At 40.5% G+C, this 21626-nt stretch overlaps 1 protein-coding gene across 6 annotated transcripts in view; it reads right to left on the bottom strand.

Moving 5' to 3' along the window:
• Window positions 1-190: 190 nt before the first annotated feature.
• Window positions 191-21626, bottom strand: part of picalmb (phosphatidylinositol binding clathrin assembly protein b) — a 28440-nt gene continuing 7004 nt past the window's right edge. Inside the window, exons 2-20 of one of the 6 annotated variants that reach the window (XM_061826971.1) lie at window positions 19161-19303; window positions 18934-19009; window positions 18751-18853; window positions 16618-16711; window positions 16337-16448; window positions 16158-16264; window positions 16031-16072; window positions 13582-13667; window positions 13373-13496; window positions 13156-13292; window positions 10162-10262; window positions 9074-9166; window positions 8821-8931; window positions 6787-6903; window positions 6666-6696; window positions 6490-6589; window positions 4929-4988; window positions 4059-4163; window positions 191-1738 (exon numbers count right to left, since the gene is read on the bottom strand). In XM_061826971.1, coding sequence (XP_061682955.1) covers window positions 1724-1738; window positions 4059-4163; window positions 4929-4988; window positions 6490-6589; window positions 6666-6696; window positions 6787-6903; window positions 8821-8931; window positions 9074-9166; window positions 10162-10262; window positions 13156-13292; window positions 13373-13496; window positions 13582-13667; window positions 16031-16072; window positions 16158-16264; window positions 16337-16448; window positions 16618-16711; window positions 18751-18853; window positions 18934-19009; window positions 19161-19303 — 1757 coding nt within the window. In that variant the 3' untranslated portion in view covers window positions 191-1723. Of the gene's footprint in view, window positions 1739-1771; window positions 3753-4058; window positions 4164-4928; window positions 4989-6489; window positions 6590-6665; window positions 6697-6786; window positions 6904-8820; window positions 8999-9073; window positions 9167-10161; window positions 10263-13155; window positions 13293-13372; window positions 13497-13581; window positions 13668-16030; window positions 16073-16157; window positions 16265-16336; window positions 16449-16617; window positions 16712-18750; window positions 18854-18933; window positions 19010-19160; window positions 19304-21626 lie in introns of those variants that run through there. The other 5 variants (XM_061826972.1, XM_061826977.1, XM_061826973.1 and 2 more) reach the window with 5 other exon arrangements.

A 21626-nucleotide genomic window follows, 5' to 3' on the forward strand; every position in this document is an offset into this window, starting at 1 on the left:
CTGACCTTTTTGGTGCTCATAACAGGAATATATAAAATCCACGAGCCACACAATTATAAAAAAATGAAGCACAAAGTGGAATAAACTCAGCCAAAGGTTTTGGCATTTTTAACAGTTACATGAACAATAAGGATTCCATGTGAGGTCTGTCCAAATTTGATCTCATTTGTTTTTGTGACAGAGAGGAAAAAGGGACCATGCGGTTTTGTGGAAGCTGCTCTTTATTTGAAAAGAAAAAAACAAAAAACAAAAAAAAAAAACAAGATTTGAGCGGTCACCTGCTACAGGTTCTGAAAACAGCAGAGATCTGCAGAGGATAATCCTGAATCAGAGTTAATGGGTAGAGTCAAATTGGATTTGAATCATGTTCATATTTCATACATCTTTCACTTTTGCAATCAAAGAACAGTCACTTTTTTTGTCTTAATTATATTTACACTGAGCGCCGATCAACAGTGCTCGTCCCTCCTCTCCCACCTCCGCCGACGCCGCCCGCCCATTCACTCACTCACTGCCCCTCGCTGGCAGGCATCCATCTTGATCTATACAATTCATTTACATCAAACCTGCCATTCGAGCACGTTTTGACGAGTAAGGCGCTGGGTAGGTGGCTGCACATGCGGTGTGGAAAGATGTGTGCAACATGAAGACAACTCTTCACATTCAGAGTAAAGGCAGCCTCGAGCGTGCTCGGTGGGTCGATGGCGTGCCGAGCGAAGAAAGCAAAATGGAGCCCGCCGTCACCAGGATGGTGCGTGAAATGTTACTCAAGTTGCAAACAAAACAAAAAAAGAAAGACCCCTATATAGGCACAGAATGAACTATGTACTATTTAGCGCAGGGGTAGGCCACCCTTTTTCCACCATGTCCTGCGAGGACTGGAGTAAATTTACAGAAAATATGATCAAACGTTTTGGGGATATTATTATGGCCGTGTTTTGGGGAATTCATGGTGAGCCTCTGCACTCTGAGCGCAGTGGCGGCTTTTTTTTTTTTTTTTTTTTTTAAATTTTCATCTAGCAATAGTGTACAAAAAAAGTTAATATTTAGTGCTCTATCATTCGGCTTAAGTGTCATTTATATAATAGCTATTTGTCACTCTACCTCTTGAGTTTTAATGCTCAAGCTCACCCAGGCGTGCTCGATGCTCATTATTATGCGCTGTTGATTTTACAATAAACCACCGCTCGAGTTCCTTCGACCGCTAATTATAAATAAACACAAACGACACACAGGGAATGTCTACAGTTAACACGGTAAAAAAGACAACCTAAACGGGTGTAAATGTCATTCGCATCACTACGCTGTGACGGTTGACGGACTCGGTGGCGTTGAGGGAAAAAAGGGAAGGTCGCCGTTGCCCTTTAGCCAATCCACCCCTCCCCGCTCGCTCGACACCCGACTGCAGTTTAAAGTATTTTTTCTGTCTTTTCTTTTTTAACCAAATACATAAACGTTTCTCAGCAGCCAGAACTTTACAGATGACACTGTAAAATGGAAAGGGAATCCGCACTTTTACCATGATTACTGACAGCCATCATGGCTCTTGACATGGCCGGTATTTTCAAGGGGTGCCGAGAGTGTGTGTGTGTGTGTGTATATGTGTGGTAAGGGAAAGGGCTGTGTGCGTGTGTGTGAGAATGTCTCTCCTGAGACCTGGACGAGGACAAAGCTTTTTGCTGCTAAGTGCTTCATCTTTCCAAGAGAGAGGAGCTCTTCAGAGTTACATGAACTGCGTCTGCAAGAGAGAAAAACAAGTTAGAAGAAAGGCTTTATTTCATGTGATCAAATCATTGCAGTGCTGCTGTTGGATAAGCCCTGCCCCACCATGAGGCAGAGTCCACTCTGGGGTTCACAGGGGATGGCCACTAGGCCCCCAAATGCATAAAGCGAAAATCCACAGATGCTTGAAAGAGGATCAATGAAATGCAAACAGATAAAATATAACCTCTGTGAACTTAAACTGTTGTTTATTAAAATGATTTCATTCATTAAGGGGGAAAAAAAATCAGGTTATGTGTGGAAAAAGTAATTACCCCTTGTCATTAATTAATTCTGGATAATCACAATTTTTGGTTACTTTTCACTGAGCACAACCAAGCCCAATTATCTCAAGACCCATTCAATCAAGAAATCACCTAAACTGTATCGCTCTCGACAAAATCAAGTTGGACAAGCGATCTAGAAAAGCTAGAACAAAATGTCAATCGCAAAAAAATACCAGAACAACCGTGAAACAGTTAACATTATCAGTGAAAGGTTTACAAAAGTCATTTCTTAAGTTTAAGGATTCCAATGAGCCAAACGTGAGAACATTCCCTTCCGAACAGAACAATTGCCTTGATTCGAACTTTAATTACCATGACCTAGATGAGTGGAAAATCCAGATACAATGTTAAATGTTAATAAAAGACCAAGTTTTGTTTTAATTAATGTCTAACAACATAAGTGTTTGTGACATTGATGCATCATCTCCGGCCAAGTGATTCGTTGGATCGGCGTTAATGGCACGAGGCTGGACCAGTTCTGTTTAAAAGGCAACATTTTGAGGGGGAATCCAAGGTTTGAAGAAGTTGATGGACAAACTATGCCACAAGTTTCAGAACCAGACAATCTCTGGAGGCATATGAATGTGCATGTATCTATGTAAAGGCAGAATTGTCACTATGGTAATGAAGGGCTTATAAATATGCTAATATGGTGAATGTAACAGAATGCAAAATTAAACTTTTGTCAGTCAGTCAATTTAAACTTGCCATGAACTTTCCCTTGTGTATTAATCATTAAGTTTTATGAAATTATGGTAGTTTGTGATTTTACTGGAATAATGTCAATCATCCATGGAACTTATTTCCCAATAAGGTTTTTGTGGATTGTATTTTATCCAAGAACGGTTGTTCCTTTAATATCTCAAATGAGTTAATGGCTGCGTCGTCAACAAAGTCTCCCATTGAAATTAAATTAACTTATCCTGATAATGGAGACAGAACATTTAACAGTGATTCGAGTTTCAGGGGATCTGCTCTAAAATTTGCACATCCTCGTTTGTCTTTTGGGGAGCCTCTCAGTGGTGCCCGGTGTATCTGGGTGGTCATTGTTTCTCAATTTTCTCCATAAATGTTTTTTTTTTTTTTTTTTTTAAATTCCACATGTTTAGACTTGCAGATAAAAATCAATGTGTTGTAGGAATGGGACTCAGTTATAATTCAAGTACTAAATATATTGGGACATAACTGTGCGAGTGTACTCAGTTTACATTTTGGAATGTGGTATTTTAATGTTTACAACACTTGAATCCTACCATGTGTCCCTTGAGTGATAACGTACAAAGCTTGCTCAGTGGAAATACTTCATGGGCAGGGCTTAGAGAACAGTCAGCTGATTAAATAAAAGAAAAAAAAAAGACAAATCACTTCATAGCAGTATGCGATGAATGGTAGGATAAAAAGGGCAGCATGAGCCTCATTACTGTCAAAACAGTGAATCGAGCAAAACAAGATCTGGCAAAGACAAAAGCATGTGGCGTCTTGGTCAGATGAAGACAAAAGCGTGAAGATGGTGTGAGAGAAGACAAGCAACCACACACGGATGTTGAACACAGGCCACGCGTGGAATGAATCCGCCAGCAAAAGGGGACATGCTGTACCTAAAAAGACGGTCTACAAGAAATCCTTGAGAGAGAGGTGTGCAAACGGGTCCTGTCCGGGAGCTCGGAGAGGACTCTGGCTGGAAGGACTAGAGGCCGCCGAGGGCTATTCACAGGAAAACACGGGAAGTAGGAGGGCCAGAAGAGGGGTCGGAGAGTCGGCGCAGAGACGAGGGAAGAGGGGGATGAAATTAGTTTGGACATGGTAATGTTGAATCAAATGGGTTGAATAAAAGAAGGAAAGGAAAATATTGAAAAAGATGATGCTCAGTTCGAGACGAGAGCTGAGGCTCGTTCATACTGCCATCATCTGTGTTTGCGCTAACTTGGGATCATGTCACAGCATGATAATTACAAACACACACACAGACAAACACACCTCAAAAGAAAGAGTGAGACGTGGTGCACCCACCTGAGTGCTGGACACCGAACCAAAAGGGTTGGGTGGCCTCATCACAGGCTGCCCATACATCATGGTGGGCGGATTCATCATGCCAATGGAGCCCATTTGTGGAGGCTGAACACGAGACAGGATTATTTCTTGAACACTGCAGTCAAATTACTGATACTTGGAAAAACTCTTGACAGTGGTAGCTTTGCTTAAAAGTGACTCTACATTGGGTTTTTCAAGATACAATTCTTTGCATCATAAAAATATAACATAGGAGCCATAACAAATAGTTAAGCAGATAGTTAAGAATTCTTCAAACGTTGGAAACAAAAAGTGATGTTTACTGCCAAAGTCAAAACAAATTTATAACAACCACAATTATGCCTTATACAAATATTCGTTATCTTAATGCTTATAACGTAAGACGCCATAGACACACTAATATCGATCTTACGTTGTTGCCACGCTTTAAGCAACAGATATCTGAAAACAAACATTCCAATAAGACATGCAAGCCAGACATAGCAATGTCATATAGTCATATATTCTTTGTCCTCTGTGAAAAATCTCTAGAATTACTAAATTACTCAAATTTCTGCAGCTCCCAGAGACTTTCATGAACAGTAATGGTTTTCGCACTGGGGGGTGCGGCATCAAGATAGGGGTGGGGGGGATGCGGACTGTTTCAGCCACCCTGACAAATTTACAAACCCCAGTCCCACTTCCCATTTTCAGCACTATCACCTACCCCCAGTTTTACAATTTTCAGTGTCAGATTTGTTTTGTTTTTGTTATTAAAAAACATGTTACAAATATTTTTTGGGTGGTTATTTAAGGGGCAAGACATGCATAAGCCACTAGTGTAAAGTTATTTTTAAACACACTACTCACCATGCCATAGCCCATTATCCCCGTGGGTGTAGTAGCGGGAAAGGCCATGACGGATGGGGGCTGCGAGGACACGAAATGTTAAAACAAGTATCGACATTTGGGGCTTCAATGTCTCATTGAAGTCAACATAGTGGAATTGTGGTTAGTGTTTCTGTCTCATAGCTTTTGAGTACTGACGCACCGAATATTCTGAGATTTATCGTCAAAACAGGATACACATTTGTCAAACTTAAATGTTCTACACACAAATTTAGTCAAAGACAAGTTAACACAAACTTGTTTCAAATGGACTTCATAAAAGGGAGAAAAAAAAATATCCAAACCTACATGATCGATGAAAGTGATAAATTCTATTTCTCTAGCCATACTTCCCATTCACCCATTTTCTACACCGCTTACCCTCACTAGGGTCACATGTATGCCGGAGTCTATTACAGCTAACTGTGGGAAGGAGGCGGTGTACACGATTAACTGGTTACCAGGCAACTTTTGCCAGAAAATAAATATTTAAATCAGGTCAAGAACACCGGGCCATCGTGATTAACGGTGGACCCAAGCATACTCTCATTTTGGTTGTCGCAGACTCATCTACTTGCATATTTTTCTTCAACACCGCCCCCCCCCCTTCTTTTTGGGGAGAACTTGGGGGTATAAATTTTATTTCCCTCCTAAATGCTTATTATAGTGTAAATCATCTGTGGCTTCTCACTATTCGAAGACAGGATCAGTCCCTATCCCCCCGAATAGTAGAGGTCGACTGTATATTGATAAGACTGACATGGAAAAAAAAATACACAAGGGGTTGAATTTGTGCAAAGCAGGTTGGGAGGAAGTCAGAGTTTAAAGTGCATGTTTTCTGTCAATCATTTCTTGAGACATTCTTTTATAATTTGCTAGTAATGCTATTCTGCTTGCTGTGGTGTGATAATTTTAGTTTTTATGAGATACCATGAGTGTGACCGATATTGCCAGTAATAACCTGCCGAGACAGGCAGTCTGTGGGGCAATGTAGACTTATTCTGCTTACAGATGTAAACAATTATTCCTCTCTGCCTTGTGAGCGCCATCATATGCTAGCCTATATACACACACCAAAACATGTGCTAGCATACATGCCAACAGTGTGTTCAAGTGTACTTTGTACGAAAAGTCAAACAATTGTGCACATAAGGCAGGCTGTCCATTTTAAGACTTAAGTGCATCTTATGGTTGCCAAAAAATGGTGCATATCATAGGTATGTTAATACTGAATCCATTTTATAAGCAGATTTTCATTATTCGCAATGGTCTAAGGAACATAACACCGCGACTAATGGGGTAGCACTGTACCATGTTTTCTCTGTGTTTGTGTGGGTACTCTCAAATTCCCAAAACATGCATTTTCGGTCCGCTACAGAGTCAATTTTGCCACAGGTGTGATTATGAATGGTGGTTTCTAAATGAGCCCTGCAACTAACTCACGACCAGTCCAGGGTGCACCATGCTTCTTGCTCAAAGTTGGGATAGGCTCCAGCCCACAACAACTCTGAGTGAAAAGTAAGGACTAAGGTTTGTCAATCACCATGGAGACTGGGTTCCAGGTCGTCGTCGGCGCAGCTTTGGGTTGCCAGTTGGTCCCCCCTGTCATTCTCTTCTCACCGGGCTGACTCCAGTGGATGTCACTGTGGATTAAAGCATCTTGAATTAAATGTTTCTAACGGAGCGCTGGTAGACGAAAACCACCAGTCCACAACCTACTTCTTCATGGTGCCGTTTCCAATGCCGAGGTCTGGGGAGAATATAGAGCAGAGGTTCTACAGAGCATCTACTATACAATAATCACATTATGAATGACTAACATTCAGAAGCGCGTACGTACTGCCGACAAGGTTGGCGAGGGATGAATCAAGGTCATCCGATACCAGCTTCTCTGGCTGCTGATTGGACGGCAGGTTGGACCCGGCAAGGGTCGGTTTGAGGATCCCTCCGGCAATATCTGACAAGATAAAATTTAAAACATTTTTCTCTACGGAAGGCAATACCTTTGTTTGTATGTCTATATGTTTGCTTTTGGAGTGCCTACGATGATTGGGTAACATTTAGTGTTCAGTTTTGCTACAACATAAGTAGAGGTCAGACTGTCTCAATCACTATTTGTACTGATGAACAAATAACGAATCAGAAAACAAATGCTTAGTCCTTGTACCATTCTAAAATAAAGATGCAATTGCCCAACAATGACAACTAATTTGATTATCTGAAAACTCTCTATCCCGTTGTAGTCCTGTAATGTTTTTTGGGTGGTGTCGCAGATTATGTCACTGAGAGTGCCTTATCCCTCAAGAAAAACATATTGGGGAAATTGCTTCTTCTTACTTTAAAATAGCTAACGTCAACCATGATCCCTCGCCACTTCATCGTAGTCTGTTATTCGCCTTCCTCAGCTCAATAAAATAAGTAAATCCATGCTGGCTGGCTGGGAAAATCTGGTGGCTTCTACTTCACTAGCTAATTATCTTAAGACGCAGTTAGTGGTGGCTCTCGTCAATACCCTGCCACAAAGTGTTGAATGAATCTTACATAACTTTATCCAATTAATCTGCCGTTGTCGCAGTGATCCATGAACATTTGTCCAGCTCCTCCTAATCAAACACTTCTTTCCACAGTGATTCTCATTTCGGGTGAGACAGCACATGATACGCTACAATACAACTGTGCAAAAATAGTAGCAGTGGTTAAAAAAAAATAATAATAATAATAAAAAATAAAAAAAATCAGGACGTAGCCAGATGACTTCACATCAATTAAGGTCCTGTCAGAATATAAAATGTCTTATTTAATTTGAATGTGAAAATTCTGATTTGGGATTTGTTTTCTTTGAAAATCTGGAATTAATTAAATCAGCAAATAAGCTTTTTTCTATCAGTAGAAAAGAATCAAACCAACCATTAACATGAAAAATGATGCAAAATTCTGGTGCTATATAAAACTACCTGTATCATGAATCACGTTTCCCATAAAAGACAACATAGATGGCAAATACTATAGAGTACCTCTAAGAATCACTATCTTACAGAATCCATTCCATTATTTTCAAACGCAATTGTCATTTGGGTTGCAGTGAGCTGGAGCCCCTTCATCAAAACATAGTACGCATTTGAAAAGAACCAATACAGGCAGCGTGAGAATTACTCCACTAAGGAAGAGGGAGTGGAGAGAAGAACAAAACAGAACTATGAGGCAGATGAGATAACCACAAAGTGCTGCGCTATTTAATCTTGTGTACATACAAAACCATGTAATTTGTGTGTAGCGATTTAATATTTGACTCCAACATATTTTCAACTACTGCCTGATACCTCACAATGTAGTATCAATTAACGGTCACAAGATGGCGGCAAAATACAATAAAATGTCCAGTGAACACGAGTCACTATGTCCAGTTCCTGGTCCATGCATCAAGCCTTACAAAACATGTTAGTTTGTGCTGGAAGATGTGCTCCAGCCCAAATTGATTGTAACGTGCCACTGAAGCGGTGGATTGAGGATGAGCTGGCATACTGACTTAAAAAGGGGAGAAAAGAAATGTCCCAGAATTTTTGTTTTTAGTCTATACATACATTAGTGAGCATGCTACTTTCTGCTTAAAGGAAACTCATAAGATGTGAGTAGAAACTGTAACATCTGGAACTTAGGTGGGGAAAATAAAACTGATTTGGATTTGCACCAAAATTGAATGGGTTTCATAACCCCACAACAGATTTTCACAGAAATTGGATGTGCATTTATTATTATTTTATGGCTAATCCAGCTACTAAATAAACAGGTAAAAACAAATTATAATAAAACGACAAATTTTAACAATAAAAACACTATGGTGTCCATATCAGATGCAAACATGTTACATCCTCACCATCAGCATTTTGACTGTTGCTGCCAGCAGCTTTGGCTCCAAACACAGACTCAAAGTCCACTTGGAGACCTCCTGCAGGTGGCTGCGCAGGGGGGTGAGGCGTCGAGTATCCTTAAAGAAGATGAAAAGAAGGCAGCTGCAGTTAAGACAAGGGATGCCTCTCAAATGGGACTCGGTTCTACAAGCAAGAGAAGTAGTCAGCGAACAGTGGAGCAGGAGTCACATACACACATACAGAGAGGGCCTTCAATACCTCTGAATAGACCTGCTACAGTAGAGGGCTCTGTGGAGAAAGGAGCCTGGTGTGGGAGATGCTGAGCAATGGACACTGGGCCACAGAAGGAGTCTGAGACACCACAGGAAGCAGGAAGAAGAATAAGATTGACAGGAAGAACCAGAAAGAAAAATTAAAGACATTTAAGGACCAAAGTAAAAAAGGTCAGGGGGGGGAAAAAAAAAAAAAAAAAAAAAAAGAGAGAAAAGGCTCAGGTTTTAAAGATCACTTAAATACTATAGAATGCTATTGTAAATGGGGAGGAGGTGAGTGAGTGAACACTGAAGTAAAAGCTTTAGAGGAATTATATAGGATCTAATGTTTGCAGGATTTAGAGCTATTGAAGTACCTGAGATGGAGTGTTCTAGCCGCACTGTGCATTTGTTACTGGTTGAAACTGACGGGTTTGTGTCAATAAAGGGATTGTAATGATCTATGGAATCAAACATATTATTGTTAAAAGAAAAAATTAAGAGCTTGACAGAAACACAATGTCAAACCAAGGGTCATGAAAAAAGTGAGTGGGGTCATTTTAAACCAGGTGGGAATTTGGCCTAGACTTAAACCTTAATATAGAGGAGGAACAAGTTTCACTGGAAAAGGCAGGGTTTTAGTTTCATAGACAGGTAAGAACAACACTGCTAACATTCAAACTACAGCAGCGTGGAGGACAAGCAAGTGGGGTCATGCTTCTAAATGTACATGAGCAAGAACGATGAGGAAAAACAAAATGAGTCATTACCACAGAACATTTCATGAGCAGATGTCCTAGTGGACAAGCTAACACCCTCTGAAGACACGACAGGTAAGTGAGAGGCATCAACAACGAGTTTTGAGAGGAAGGGGTTAAGGTTTGGCATGGAGTCGTCTCCAACTTCGGCAGAGGTGAAAGGATCTAGATAGAGAAAAACAAAGACCGCGAGAGAGAGAGAGAAAGACAGGACAAAATGAAACTGACAAAAAAAAACGAGTGGAGAGGAACTGGTGGATGTCAGAAGAAAAGAGAGCATGCACTGCAGGCCAAAAAAGACTGGTCGCGCTCATGAGGTGAGTCAGCATCACTCTACCTGCCCACGCTGTCGCCACGGGTAGCCCTGAAGAGGCGGCTTGCATGGGTGGCTGGAACGTTGACTGGAGATCAAACAGGTCGCTCTCCATTTTCACTGCACTGAAAACAGAATAGAATGACGACTTAAGAAAACATTATGAGCACCGTATTGAGATAATATATTGCAAAGACAGGTTAGACGGCATATACAAAATTCATCGTAGTGTGTATGGAACATTTCTGCATGAATTACATACACAGTCACTGTTTAATGAAAATATATTATCTCAACTTTTTTCATTTGGGTGGTTAAGGGGGTACGTTAAAAGCATGGCTTTTTCCAGATTAAAAAAAAAAAAAAAAAAGAAGAAGAATAGTTAAAGCTAGATTATTTTGTTTTGAAAAAGTTAGCCAGACCTCTGAAGAACGCAAAGTTAATATCCTTTCACTGTTGCTCGTCATACTGTGTTGCATGTTTTGTTTTTTGTTTTTTAAACACATTAAGGGCAAAAGACCTATGTTAGTTTTTTAGCTTAAAAAAAAAAAAAAAATTCAAGCAGAGGATTTTCAGCTTGCAGGGTGAGTGCTGCAGTTGGCTACTCGTGTGGACTAAATGGGTGCCAACAATGGAGAAATGCAAGCATTTTTAAAAAGGTAGTATAACAGACTGTCAGGAATATTGTCACAAAAAAAAATGAATTATTTCACTTTGGACTGAACATAGTCCAAAAGTTTTTAATTAGGTTCTATGAGCTGAAGTCGTCCAGCCCTAGTGTCAGTAAAAACACAGTCACTGTTGAATGAAAAGAATGAATCGAAATTGGAGGATTAAAACAAACAAAAAAAAAATCCATCAGAATGCATTTTTTTTCTAGCGTTTTATCCATAACATATGTTCAAAATGAGTGTGTAATATGGTTTAAGTTTGACATCAATGCCGTTGGTTGATTTAATGCAAAAGTCCAAAAGGCTTGCAAAATGTGGCTTTACAATAATACCTGCTTCGACATAGTATCACCAAATTATTAAGTTTGCGGTTGGTACCTACTAATGTTCCCTCCAAGCTATGCATGTGTGCAATTGTGCACTGCTAATGTGGTCTACGTGCACAAAAAAGTAAAAATACCTGTCGAATGGATAAGTCTCATTGAAAATTACAAAAATCGCTTGACTTCAGTGATTGCCTCAAACCTTTGTGCAACAAAATGTTAACAGGACCTTCAGTTTTGTGAGTTTGTAGTTTAAACATTTGCCCCCCCCCCCGCAGATATACCCCACCAGAAACTATCAGTATAAACGATTTTTTTTCCAATACCTCAGAAATTAAAAATAAGGCCGGCCCATTCTTATATTTATTTTTTTGCTTCCATTTGCTCTGCCTTGCTTCCCTGTTGACCTTTATAGGGTATTCAGGGCATCCTGTTTGGTGGTGACAGTATTAGATCACAGATTTTTAAAACTGACGTGGTTCTAATGGTTTTTTTCAAGTCGTAATCTCCAACTCTGGTGGGAACAATTCACAGCTGTGTGTGAAACGGCTGCGATGAAAAATAGCCCTTCGAAATTTACGGCCATAATCCTCAGTAGTAAAAAGGTGGAGTGCTTTCTCCGGTTCAGGGAGGAGTTCCTTGTCCAAGTGGAGAGTTTCAAGTATGGTGGTGTCTTCTTCACAAGTGATGGAACAATGAAGGGGGAGATCAACAGGTGAATTATTGCACTATCTGCATTTACAAAGATGTATTCTGTATGTTGTAGTAAAGGTGCTGAACCAAAAGGCAAAGCTTTTGATTTACAGGTCAATCTACATTGCTACCCTCACCTAAGGGCATGAGCTGTGGGTTGTGACCGAAAGAACAAGACTGCTGATACAAGTGGCCAAAATGACTTTCCTCTGCACGGTGTCCGGGCTCTTCCTTCGAGATACGATAGGGTGAGAAGCTTGTTTGTGCATAAGGGGAAGAAAGTCCAGCCATTGCGATGAGCCAGATGAGGTGATGAGGACATGATTTTAGGCTCCCTTCTGAATGCCTCGCTGGTGAGGTATTCCGGGCATGTTCCGAAAGGAGGAGGCCCCAGGGATAACCCAGGAAACGCTGGAGGAACTACATCTCTTGGCGAGCTGGGGAATACCTTGGGATTCCCCCAGAATAGCTGGATGAAGCGGCTGGGGAAAGGGAAGCCTGGGTTTACCTGCCTCAGCTGCTATCCTCACATCCCAACCTCGTAAAATTGGGTAAATCGATGGATGGATATTTTCTGAAGCATCAGACAGTGGATGAAAAACAAGAGGTTGCGGTCATTTTAGCCAGCAGTGATCAGTCTGAACTTGAACAAAACGTTGCTAGTACTGCTTGGAAGCTACAAGCTTCTAGCACTATCACTAGCAGATGCTGTAATATGGACCAATCAGAACCCAGGTGTTCCCCATATTTTAATATGGGAAAATGAGTGATCCAATCTGAGGAGACCTCATTTACATGTTGCATAATAATGAGATATCTGACAGTCTCTAATTCCAGGCAGAAAAGACTTAATACAATAGCGCAAATAAAGGACATTTTGGATATTTTCAAACAAAACTATCACCCAAACCTGAAAAAAGGACATCCAAAATTAAATTAAACTGATGGACAGAGACATTTAACAAATTCAATAAACAAAACAGCACACAGATGTCTCGTGGTTTGCACATCTGCCTCATACTTCTGCGATTGAGGCGCAGGCCCTTCTGTGTATTTTTTTTAATCCGGCTTGCTCCCATGTTTCAAAATAACCGGCATGTTGGGGAGACTAAATCGATCAGAGTGTGAATTTGAATGTGAATGGTGGTTTGTCTATATGTGACCAGCAACTGGCAGGTGACCAGCAACTGGCAGGCAACCAGTCCAGGGTGTCCCATGACAGTTGCTCTAAAGTCAGCTAGTATAAGAAGAAGAAAAGGTGTCAAATCTATGGCAGATTCAGTTGCCATTTTGTCTGTTTGCACCTCCATCGACAATTTAAAGTATGGTACCCGTTGGAGCAGCTTGGTGTGGAGAAGAGATCGATGGCTGGAGCCGTGTTAATCGTGCCTCCCGTGGTAGTGATAGGTGACGTATCTGTGGTTGCGAAGGAGGGCCTCTTGGAGAGCTCCTTGAGCCTCTGTTCCTGCAGTAGGAAGGAAGCACATCAAGATAAAGCAGACAGGCAAGAGAATAACTCTTGAGATAAACTCAGCAAAATGTATTCACCTTCAGCGCTTTGAGTCGGGCCTGCTCTTCTTCCAGTGCTGCCTGCTTCTCCCGCTCGTCCACTTTGGTGAAAGACATTCCTGTGCTCGCCAGTGACGATACAGCGTTTGACAGAGTGCTGGCCCTACGGGACAAACATACTCACACTGATGCGGACATGGTAGCATGGTTCTCCCAGGGGAAGGACAGTGATTGACAAATTAACATACCTGCTGGCTGCCGTGGAGTCTTTCACCTTTTTGCCCTCTAAAGAGGCCAAATGCTGCTCCAGAGCTTCCAGGAGACTGCTGGGAGCCTGTCAATGCCAGAAAACAGTCAGCATGCCGCTCACATACCACATGACCGTGTGTGTGTGTTTATACACACACGCACACAGACAACAACACAATGAAAGATAGTGATGGGCATCCAAACAAGAATATAAACCACACTTTTTATACAGTGGTACATCCAAAGTAAAAGCACTTAAACGTACAATTTGTAAATGTAGGGAAAAAGATGCCTTGTGTTAAAAAAAAAAAAAAAAAATGTCAAAACTGTCACGGAACCTCATTAGATCTCATTTCAGCCAGGGGGCATGGGGACAGAGGGGACTGGCTCAGTTTGTTCTGTTTAACCAGAAGGGGCACGGAGTGAAGCTATAGACAGCTCTGTTAGCTTCATGTGCTAGCTACCCACAGATGCTTGTCACACAACTATTATAAAAATGTACCTTAAAAAAAAAGGCACCACAGTAAATGGTGCTTGGCATGTCTGCCTCAGAGTTCTGAGGTTCGTTTAGAATCTCATCCAGATTACCCCCCAAAAAGCTATCTTAACCTTTAAGAAGCATGAATGATTGTTTGCCTATATGTGTACTGCAATTGAGTAGCAACTACTACTGAAAATAAGCTTTGATAGGCTCCAGCTTACTCATCACACTAGTGAGGAATGTGCTACAGTAAACGTATATTACTTGGTATATTTAATAATAGTTATATACAGTCCCTGTAAATTTTTTACGATGGCGACAATTTGGACTTGGAACAATTCCAAATATTGATCATGTGAATTTTTTTATTTTCATAGTACCACTGTATACATTTTTTTGTGACTTGTAGACTCAACAGTTGTAGTCACCCACCAGTAATGCACAAATGACAGCATTCCAGCCATACAGTTACTCTGAATGAGAGCAATGTGTATGGGATGACGCACTGTACCGTGGCGCGCTCAACCACCGGCGGCAGTTTGTTGAAATGGACCACAACTAAGTACAACAGGACAGCCAGTTTGCAGCAAATGAACTACTCTGATCTATGAGGAAAAACCCATCACATGGATAGTTTATTTTTCCCCTCCTTTCGGGTGTTGGACACGATCACTTGGGAGACAGCACAGAGGCATGCAAAGAACACCACCAGCAAAGCAAGTCAGACAGAAGAAATTTGAAATGATAGTACTTACACAAACTGTGAACTAAAGTGGAAAGATAAGGGGAGAATACAGAATATAAAAGCGGTGACAGTAAGGGAAGGAATCCATTTGAGCTGCACAGCAAATAAACCGCCGACAGCAGAGAACCTATAGTACAAGTGTGGGTTTAACCTTAACTAACAATGTCCAACTGCAACTAGGCTGCAAACCTGTGTGAACTTGACGCCTTCATTTACTGTAAAAAGGAGGTGTGGAAGAAGAACAGGGTAGAAAGGAAAACTTACAGGAAGACAAAAGGACATGAAAGAGCGCACCTCCTGTAAAGCATGCGCTCGAGAGGGAAAGCATGCAAAGTGCAGAGCGAGGAGCATAACTAATTGGCATCTTAAATGCTCTTGGGTTGCCAAAATAGTTGGTCAATATCGGAGAAACCACAAATGGGATTGTTTTGCTACCTAACTTTCATTGTTGTTATATGCTCAGCAGAAACCTCAGTAGGTACACCTGCAAGATCCAGTTAGCTCAATACAAGAGCTGTACTGAATATTTTGCCAGTGACACTGTCAGAAAAGGGCTTAATCTAACACTCTAATGCTTGTTATTGTCGATGCAGTCCACAGTGGTGTAGAACTCGCTGGGATCACACAGACCTGTTTCTAAAAGAGGGTCCCAATCCCATCTTTGAGATCGGAGATCAGATGTCAACAAAAAGACTCCAATTTTACCACTTATATACCATGCTCCACTTCATCACTTTCATCCAGTATCACCCAGACGGTGTGCAGATCCCATGTGATCACAACAACAAGGGGCTAAGGTGCTAACATAGCAGCAAGGAGTAAATGTTTCTTGCTTAAAGTCGTTTACTGAGCACTCCAGGTTGCGTTCACTGTAAAACTAAACGTACATTAAAAAAAAATTATAGCTATTAAATGGTCACAAAGATCTGACTTTGTTTCTTTGTTTTAGTTTACAAAATTTGGTAACTGATAGTTAACACACAATAAAAAAAATATCTCGATAGCAAACTAATGAAAATTAGCAATGAACTTGTGAGAGTTCTATTAAAATAATGAATATTGGTACACAAATGGTTTATCCACAAATACAAAGAGGAACTATACCAATACTCTGGCATATCATCTTCAAACTGGAAAAGAATCTCTCATAACATATTGTGGTTACCTCATTTTGAGAATCAAATATCAGAATTTGAGACACCTTTATTTATATAAAACTTACCTGTGAAAGGTCTGGAATGTCTCCTCGGTCAATGCCCACTTGCTGTTGGAGCACAAAGAAAGACATTTTTTTATTTTGCTCCACTCTGCGTGGGAGTCCACAACCAACTTGTAAACCACTAATGTACCTCAGCTACTTTGAGGAATTCTGATATGCGGGTCATTCGGGTGAGGAACTTCTTGTAGATGTCCAGCCCTTCTTTGCACTGGGTTTTTTTCATGTCAAAATACTTCTCTGTTTGGTAACAAAAAATATGAGAACCCCAGATTGATGTGATGAGGAAGAGACTAGGAAGATTTTTCTTACCAAGCAGGTTGATGATGCCTTCATTATAGGCAGCAAAGAGCCTAATAGAATCTTTGAAGAGGAGCATAAAGGCTGCATTGATAACTCCATTAGTCAGCTCATTGGCATTGACCTGTGGGAAAGCAATCAGTCGTAGTTGAAACACATATGCCTGACATTTATCTATTTGTGGTGATGGGCTCAGATAACATCTACCAGGACCTTCATGGACGACACCCCCCCCCTCGTTTTTTTTTTTTAAGAAGCAGCAGCACCATGGGTTTGCTTCACTGCCAACTCACATTGAAATCAAGGAGGGCGTCCATCTGGTTCTGAATAATGGGGACGGTCTTGAGCAGCTTCTCTGTATTCATGGTCCTCATGATGCCGTCCACTCTGAGGATATAGGGGAAACTCAGTCGACACATGCACATCAAGACCACGACATAAATAGTAGCCTCTGATCTAATTCGTTGGTGGGTGCATTGTCCACTTGAACAAATAAACACTGTTCTTCAAATAGATTCCTGATTGGCTCTACTGTGGCTCATTTTACACTGCCTGTAAGAGGTGGCATTCTTCCATGTCGACGACATGATGATTTGCTGCCTTCCGTAGTATTATGAGATGGACTTTTCGTCATGCTAATACTGACAATACTTATTTAAAACCAGGAAGAAAAAAGGCATTGAACAGCATGCTGGTATTGCAGTGTCACATCTTGCCAATGGTGGGTTCTGTGTACATTTTATTTTTGCTTGCGCTACCAGAGGTGTGTGACATTAAAATATATGTGCGACTTGAAAATGCCCATTGTACAATACAACACTATCCTATTTTAGCTATCTTTTCTTCTCAATCCCCTGGTAATAGGATGAGTGGGGGAAGGGCCACTGCCGAGAGACATTCGAAGTATTGTTGGTGACTGGTGTCCTGCAGTAATTCACATTAGCTGAGGACTCCACCACTAAGAGTTGTCACAGTTTGGCTGGGCGTCAGTGGCTGTGTCACCTGTTCCGGAGAGTCGGGATCGGTGGGTTTGGGTTTCCCAAGAAGTAGTTTTCTGATTTCATTCCCTCTTAACAATATAGATCATTCAAATTCACAATTAATTAAAACATATTCTATATCATTATTTGTGGGGAAGATTATTTTAAAATACATATGACTATTACAGCGGTCGAATAGTGTACGACCAGTTAGCACATCTGTCTCACAATTATTAGGACTCGGGGTTCAAATCCAGAGCTCGGCTGTGTGGAGTTTGTATGTTCTCTCTAGGCCTGTGTGGGTTTTCTCCGGGTACTCCGTTTTCCACCCGCATCACCAAAACCCCAAAACATGTGTGGAAGGTTGATTCAAGACTCTAAATTGCCCTAGTGTATGTAAGTGCGAATGATTGTTCATATGTCCATTGCAATTGGCTGGCAACCAGTTAAGCATCTTCACCACCAATTGCCCCAAGATAGTTGGATGGGCTCCGACATGCCTTGTAAAAAAAAAAAAAAAAAAAAATTGCAAAGGATGGATGACTATTACAGAGAGCTACTTAGATATGGTCACATATTTTTAATACAATACTGTTCGCAAGCAGGTAAAAAAAAAAAATAAAATGTTCGCAGCTTAGCAAGGTAGTGCTAGCACTAACAATTGTATGTAGACATGCCAGTCTTCTGTCAAATCATGCTTTAAAGCACAGGTGTCAAACTCAAAACGTGCAGGGCAGATCTGGCCCACTACATTATTTTATGTGGCCCGGGACTGCAAACGGTGTGTCAATTTCATGTTTCTTGCTAAAAATTGTGACTTGTCTTCATTTTTGATCTTGAGATATTTCAAGCATTTTTCCTACCAGTCCTTGCAGAATAAAATGAAACATAATTGAACACAACTTGTTCCTGGCTTCTGATTTCCAAATTAGTTATTTCTTGTGTGTATATAAAATAAGAAGTGATCATACATCTATATGGGTTCACAGTCAAAATAGCCCTCTGCAAGGAAAACATAACTATGATTTGACCAACAACAAAAACGTCTGACAACCCTGCTAAGGCTTTGGTTAACATTGATTTGTGCACATGTATAAATGCTGACAACGGCAAGCAAACCACTTCTTATAATACACAACTCTAGTGGTCGACGTCTAGGTGCTGTGTCGGAGATGTCCCACTTCACATACAATTTCTTTTTAGTATATCAGACTTCATTTTTTTGCCTTGTAGGGCTATCGTAGGTTGTGGATTATGTCACACTACAAGATGTTTTGTTGTTCCTGACAGAGTAAGTCAGCCCCCCATCTAGAAAATCGAAAACTAATCTGCAAGATGTAGTTTGAACCCAGAGTTTGATTTACGCATAAGGAGGCCTTTATTCAAAACGGGACACCTTCAAACTGCAGGATACAGTTAAAATAAACAATTTACTAGATGTCTTACCCTCGCTTAACTTTGGTGAAGTCAAAGGCAACCTGTCTGTACGAAACAGCTTTCTCGTTCAAGTATCGACTGTACCTCCGGATAAACGTAGACATGTCATACCCTGGAATGAACAAATGGACATTCATCACTTCATACAAAATGACAGTTTGATGAGTGGCATGAGAGAAGTGTTCATGTTACCTTGGAGGCCACTTTTGTCCAAGAAATTACTGAGGTTGAATAAAGTGTTCCTCGAAGCCAGGTACTGCACAAAACGCTGCATAAGGGAGGGAGCAGAGCGGGGGGGACATCACGAGGCATTAATCATATATGCAATCATATTCTGCTGGACATCAGTGACCTTTGTTGTAGTGAGATTATCTGACATAGTGGTTGTGTGTGAGTATTTGAGTGGATGGGGTGCTTACTTCATTGCCATACACCATAAGGTGGTGTGTGGTGATCAGTGACTTGAATACAACCACCCAGCTGGTATTGGTGGTCCTCTCAAACAGCGAGTCAGCCAGTTGAGGAATATTCACGTTCATCTCGTTGGTGCAGTGGATCAAGTCTAACATAGAAAGAAACGACTGTGATATGCAATTGTGTGCATAATTTCTCTGTTTTTGTTGAACGTCATAAAGAAAACCCCCAATTGTGGTGATGTGAATCGTGACAACATCCACGTGCTGCGTAAAAATAACCCAAGTTAGGACATTCATAGGGTCAGTGACACCACGTTTGTTCCCAGATAAATTAGCAAGGTGACGTTATGCATTTCCAAATATGTTGAGCCATGCGCACTTACACCTGTTGCCACAAACTATGAATAAACAGGAGTGACCGCAGTGGAAAGGGAAAAGCAATTTTCCACACACATACATATACATATACATATATATATATATATATATATGAGAGAAAAGAAAAAAAATATTGGTGTGTACCCTTAAAAATAAAAGGCTGCAAGGTTAAAACTGAATGACAAAACTTGAAACTTGCACACATAAAATCATTTGACATGACGAAACAGAAGAATGTTATATTTAACTTTGATCTTAAATGAATACTCTACTGAAAAGCCTTAATCCGATAGGTCATGTCATATGAACTGTACCTTAAAAAAATTCAGGTTAATCTGATATTTAATGGTGATTTTTTTTTTTTTTTTTTTTAAATAAAATCGGCAATTACAAATTTTCACAGGCGCGCCCATTTTGGAGAGTCACATTACTTAAAAAACAGGAAGTGACGTATCCTGTGAGCATATAAAAAGGGATACACAATCACAGACAGCGCTGATTTCTTGGATTTATCCTCATCTGATAAAGAAATAGCAGTATCGGTTGATCGGGAAGACGGAGGAATACGTCCATACAGATTTGAACCTTTTGGCTGTAAATAATGGTGAATATTTGGATGGATTTTCAAACGAGCTCTCTCACCACAGGCGCAGAACGGTTGAACGCTGTTCATGTTGGGACAATAATTATGGAAACTTTTGACAAAGGTCGCTCAAAGTAAAAAAAAACATGAGGAGTACCGAAGTTTTCAACAAGAACGGACAGCCTTTGGGGGAGGGAGGGAGTAGCCCAAAGCAGTCGTACTCGACGTTGCCCATCAACATTTTGCCAACTTCGCATAGAGACAAGATAATCAAACGTATAAAAGACATGCCTTTGTCGGCAAGAACTGTTCACCATCATACCATCGTGCTGGCAAATCAAATTCAATTACATTCACGATGAATGGATGGAAGTCAACACTTGCATGACGTATGGTAAGCAAAAAAACTCGCATTAATGGTAAGAAGTACTTTTGTTTTCATTGGTTAGCAACATCATGTTATTTAAAAGAATTTAGAGACTTATTGTACTCTAAAAGTGTTGGTCTTAAACGCACAAATACACCTGTACAACGCTTTTCATTGTTCAGTGGAGTATTCCTTTAAGCATAAATTAATGAATATTAAGTTAATTGGTTTAGTTTCACACGCATTGCCTTTTACTTGATGGGAATTTTGTCTTTGACAAAGACAAAACTCAAGTCCAAAATATTTGGTCACATATAAATTCTCAATTGAGGCATAAAAAAAAAATAACGTGTGACTTGAAAGTAGACATGAAATTCATTATGGTCTATAAACCAGTCAGAGATGGTGAGAGCCTCCGTCTGATTGGACATTTAAATGTGTAGGTGTGTGCGCATGCGTGTTTTTGAAATGTGGCGGCTCACGTTTGCGAGCCTGTAGCCGCAGTTAGGGAAAGTTGAGCGCACAAATGGTTTTACTTCCAAAGCCCAACGCCACCGCAACGATGTGGTCACATTATGGATTCAAGCCAGACGAACGCAGCCACTTGTATATCAAATTCATATGAAGCCGCTTAAATTCAGAATTTGGAATTTCAAAGTGACAAAACCAATTTTACAAAGATACCCCATACAATTTCTTCAGCTGGGAACAAAAACATGGTGGGATGTTTCTCATCAGCTCTCAATTATGTAACTCTTTACCCAACAATGCAAATTCAAACGTGACAATGTATTTGTTGCATATATGCTCATATACAGTTTCCTGTTACCATTTTAAAAGGTATGCAGCCACTTAAAAGTTGAAAGCACCGTGATCTATTTGTTAGAAATGTTGCTACTTGGCACATTCATCACCAATTTGAAACTAATGTATCAGTGGGATTCTTTTTTTTATTTTTTTATTTAAAAATGAAAATATAGCCATTCATCCATTTTCTGTACAACATATCCTTACTAGGTTCGTGGGCGTGCTGAAGCCAGCTATCTTCAGGTGAAAGGCTGTGAGTGTGAAAGGCAAAAACCAATCACACCTATTGACAATTTAGCATCTTCAATACACCTACCACACGTTTTTGTGATGT

This window comes from Syngnathoides biaculeatus, chromosome 8 (assembly GCF_019802595.1).
Source record: "Syngnathoides biaculeatus isolate LvHL_M chromosome 8, ASM1980259v1, whole genome shotgun sequence".
Classification (NCBI taxonomy): domain Eukaryota; kingdom Metazoa; phylum Chordata; class Actinopteri; order Syngnathiformes; family Syngnathidae; genus Syngnathoides; species Syngnathoides biaculeatus.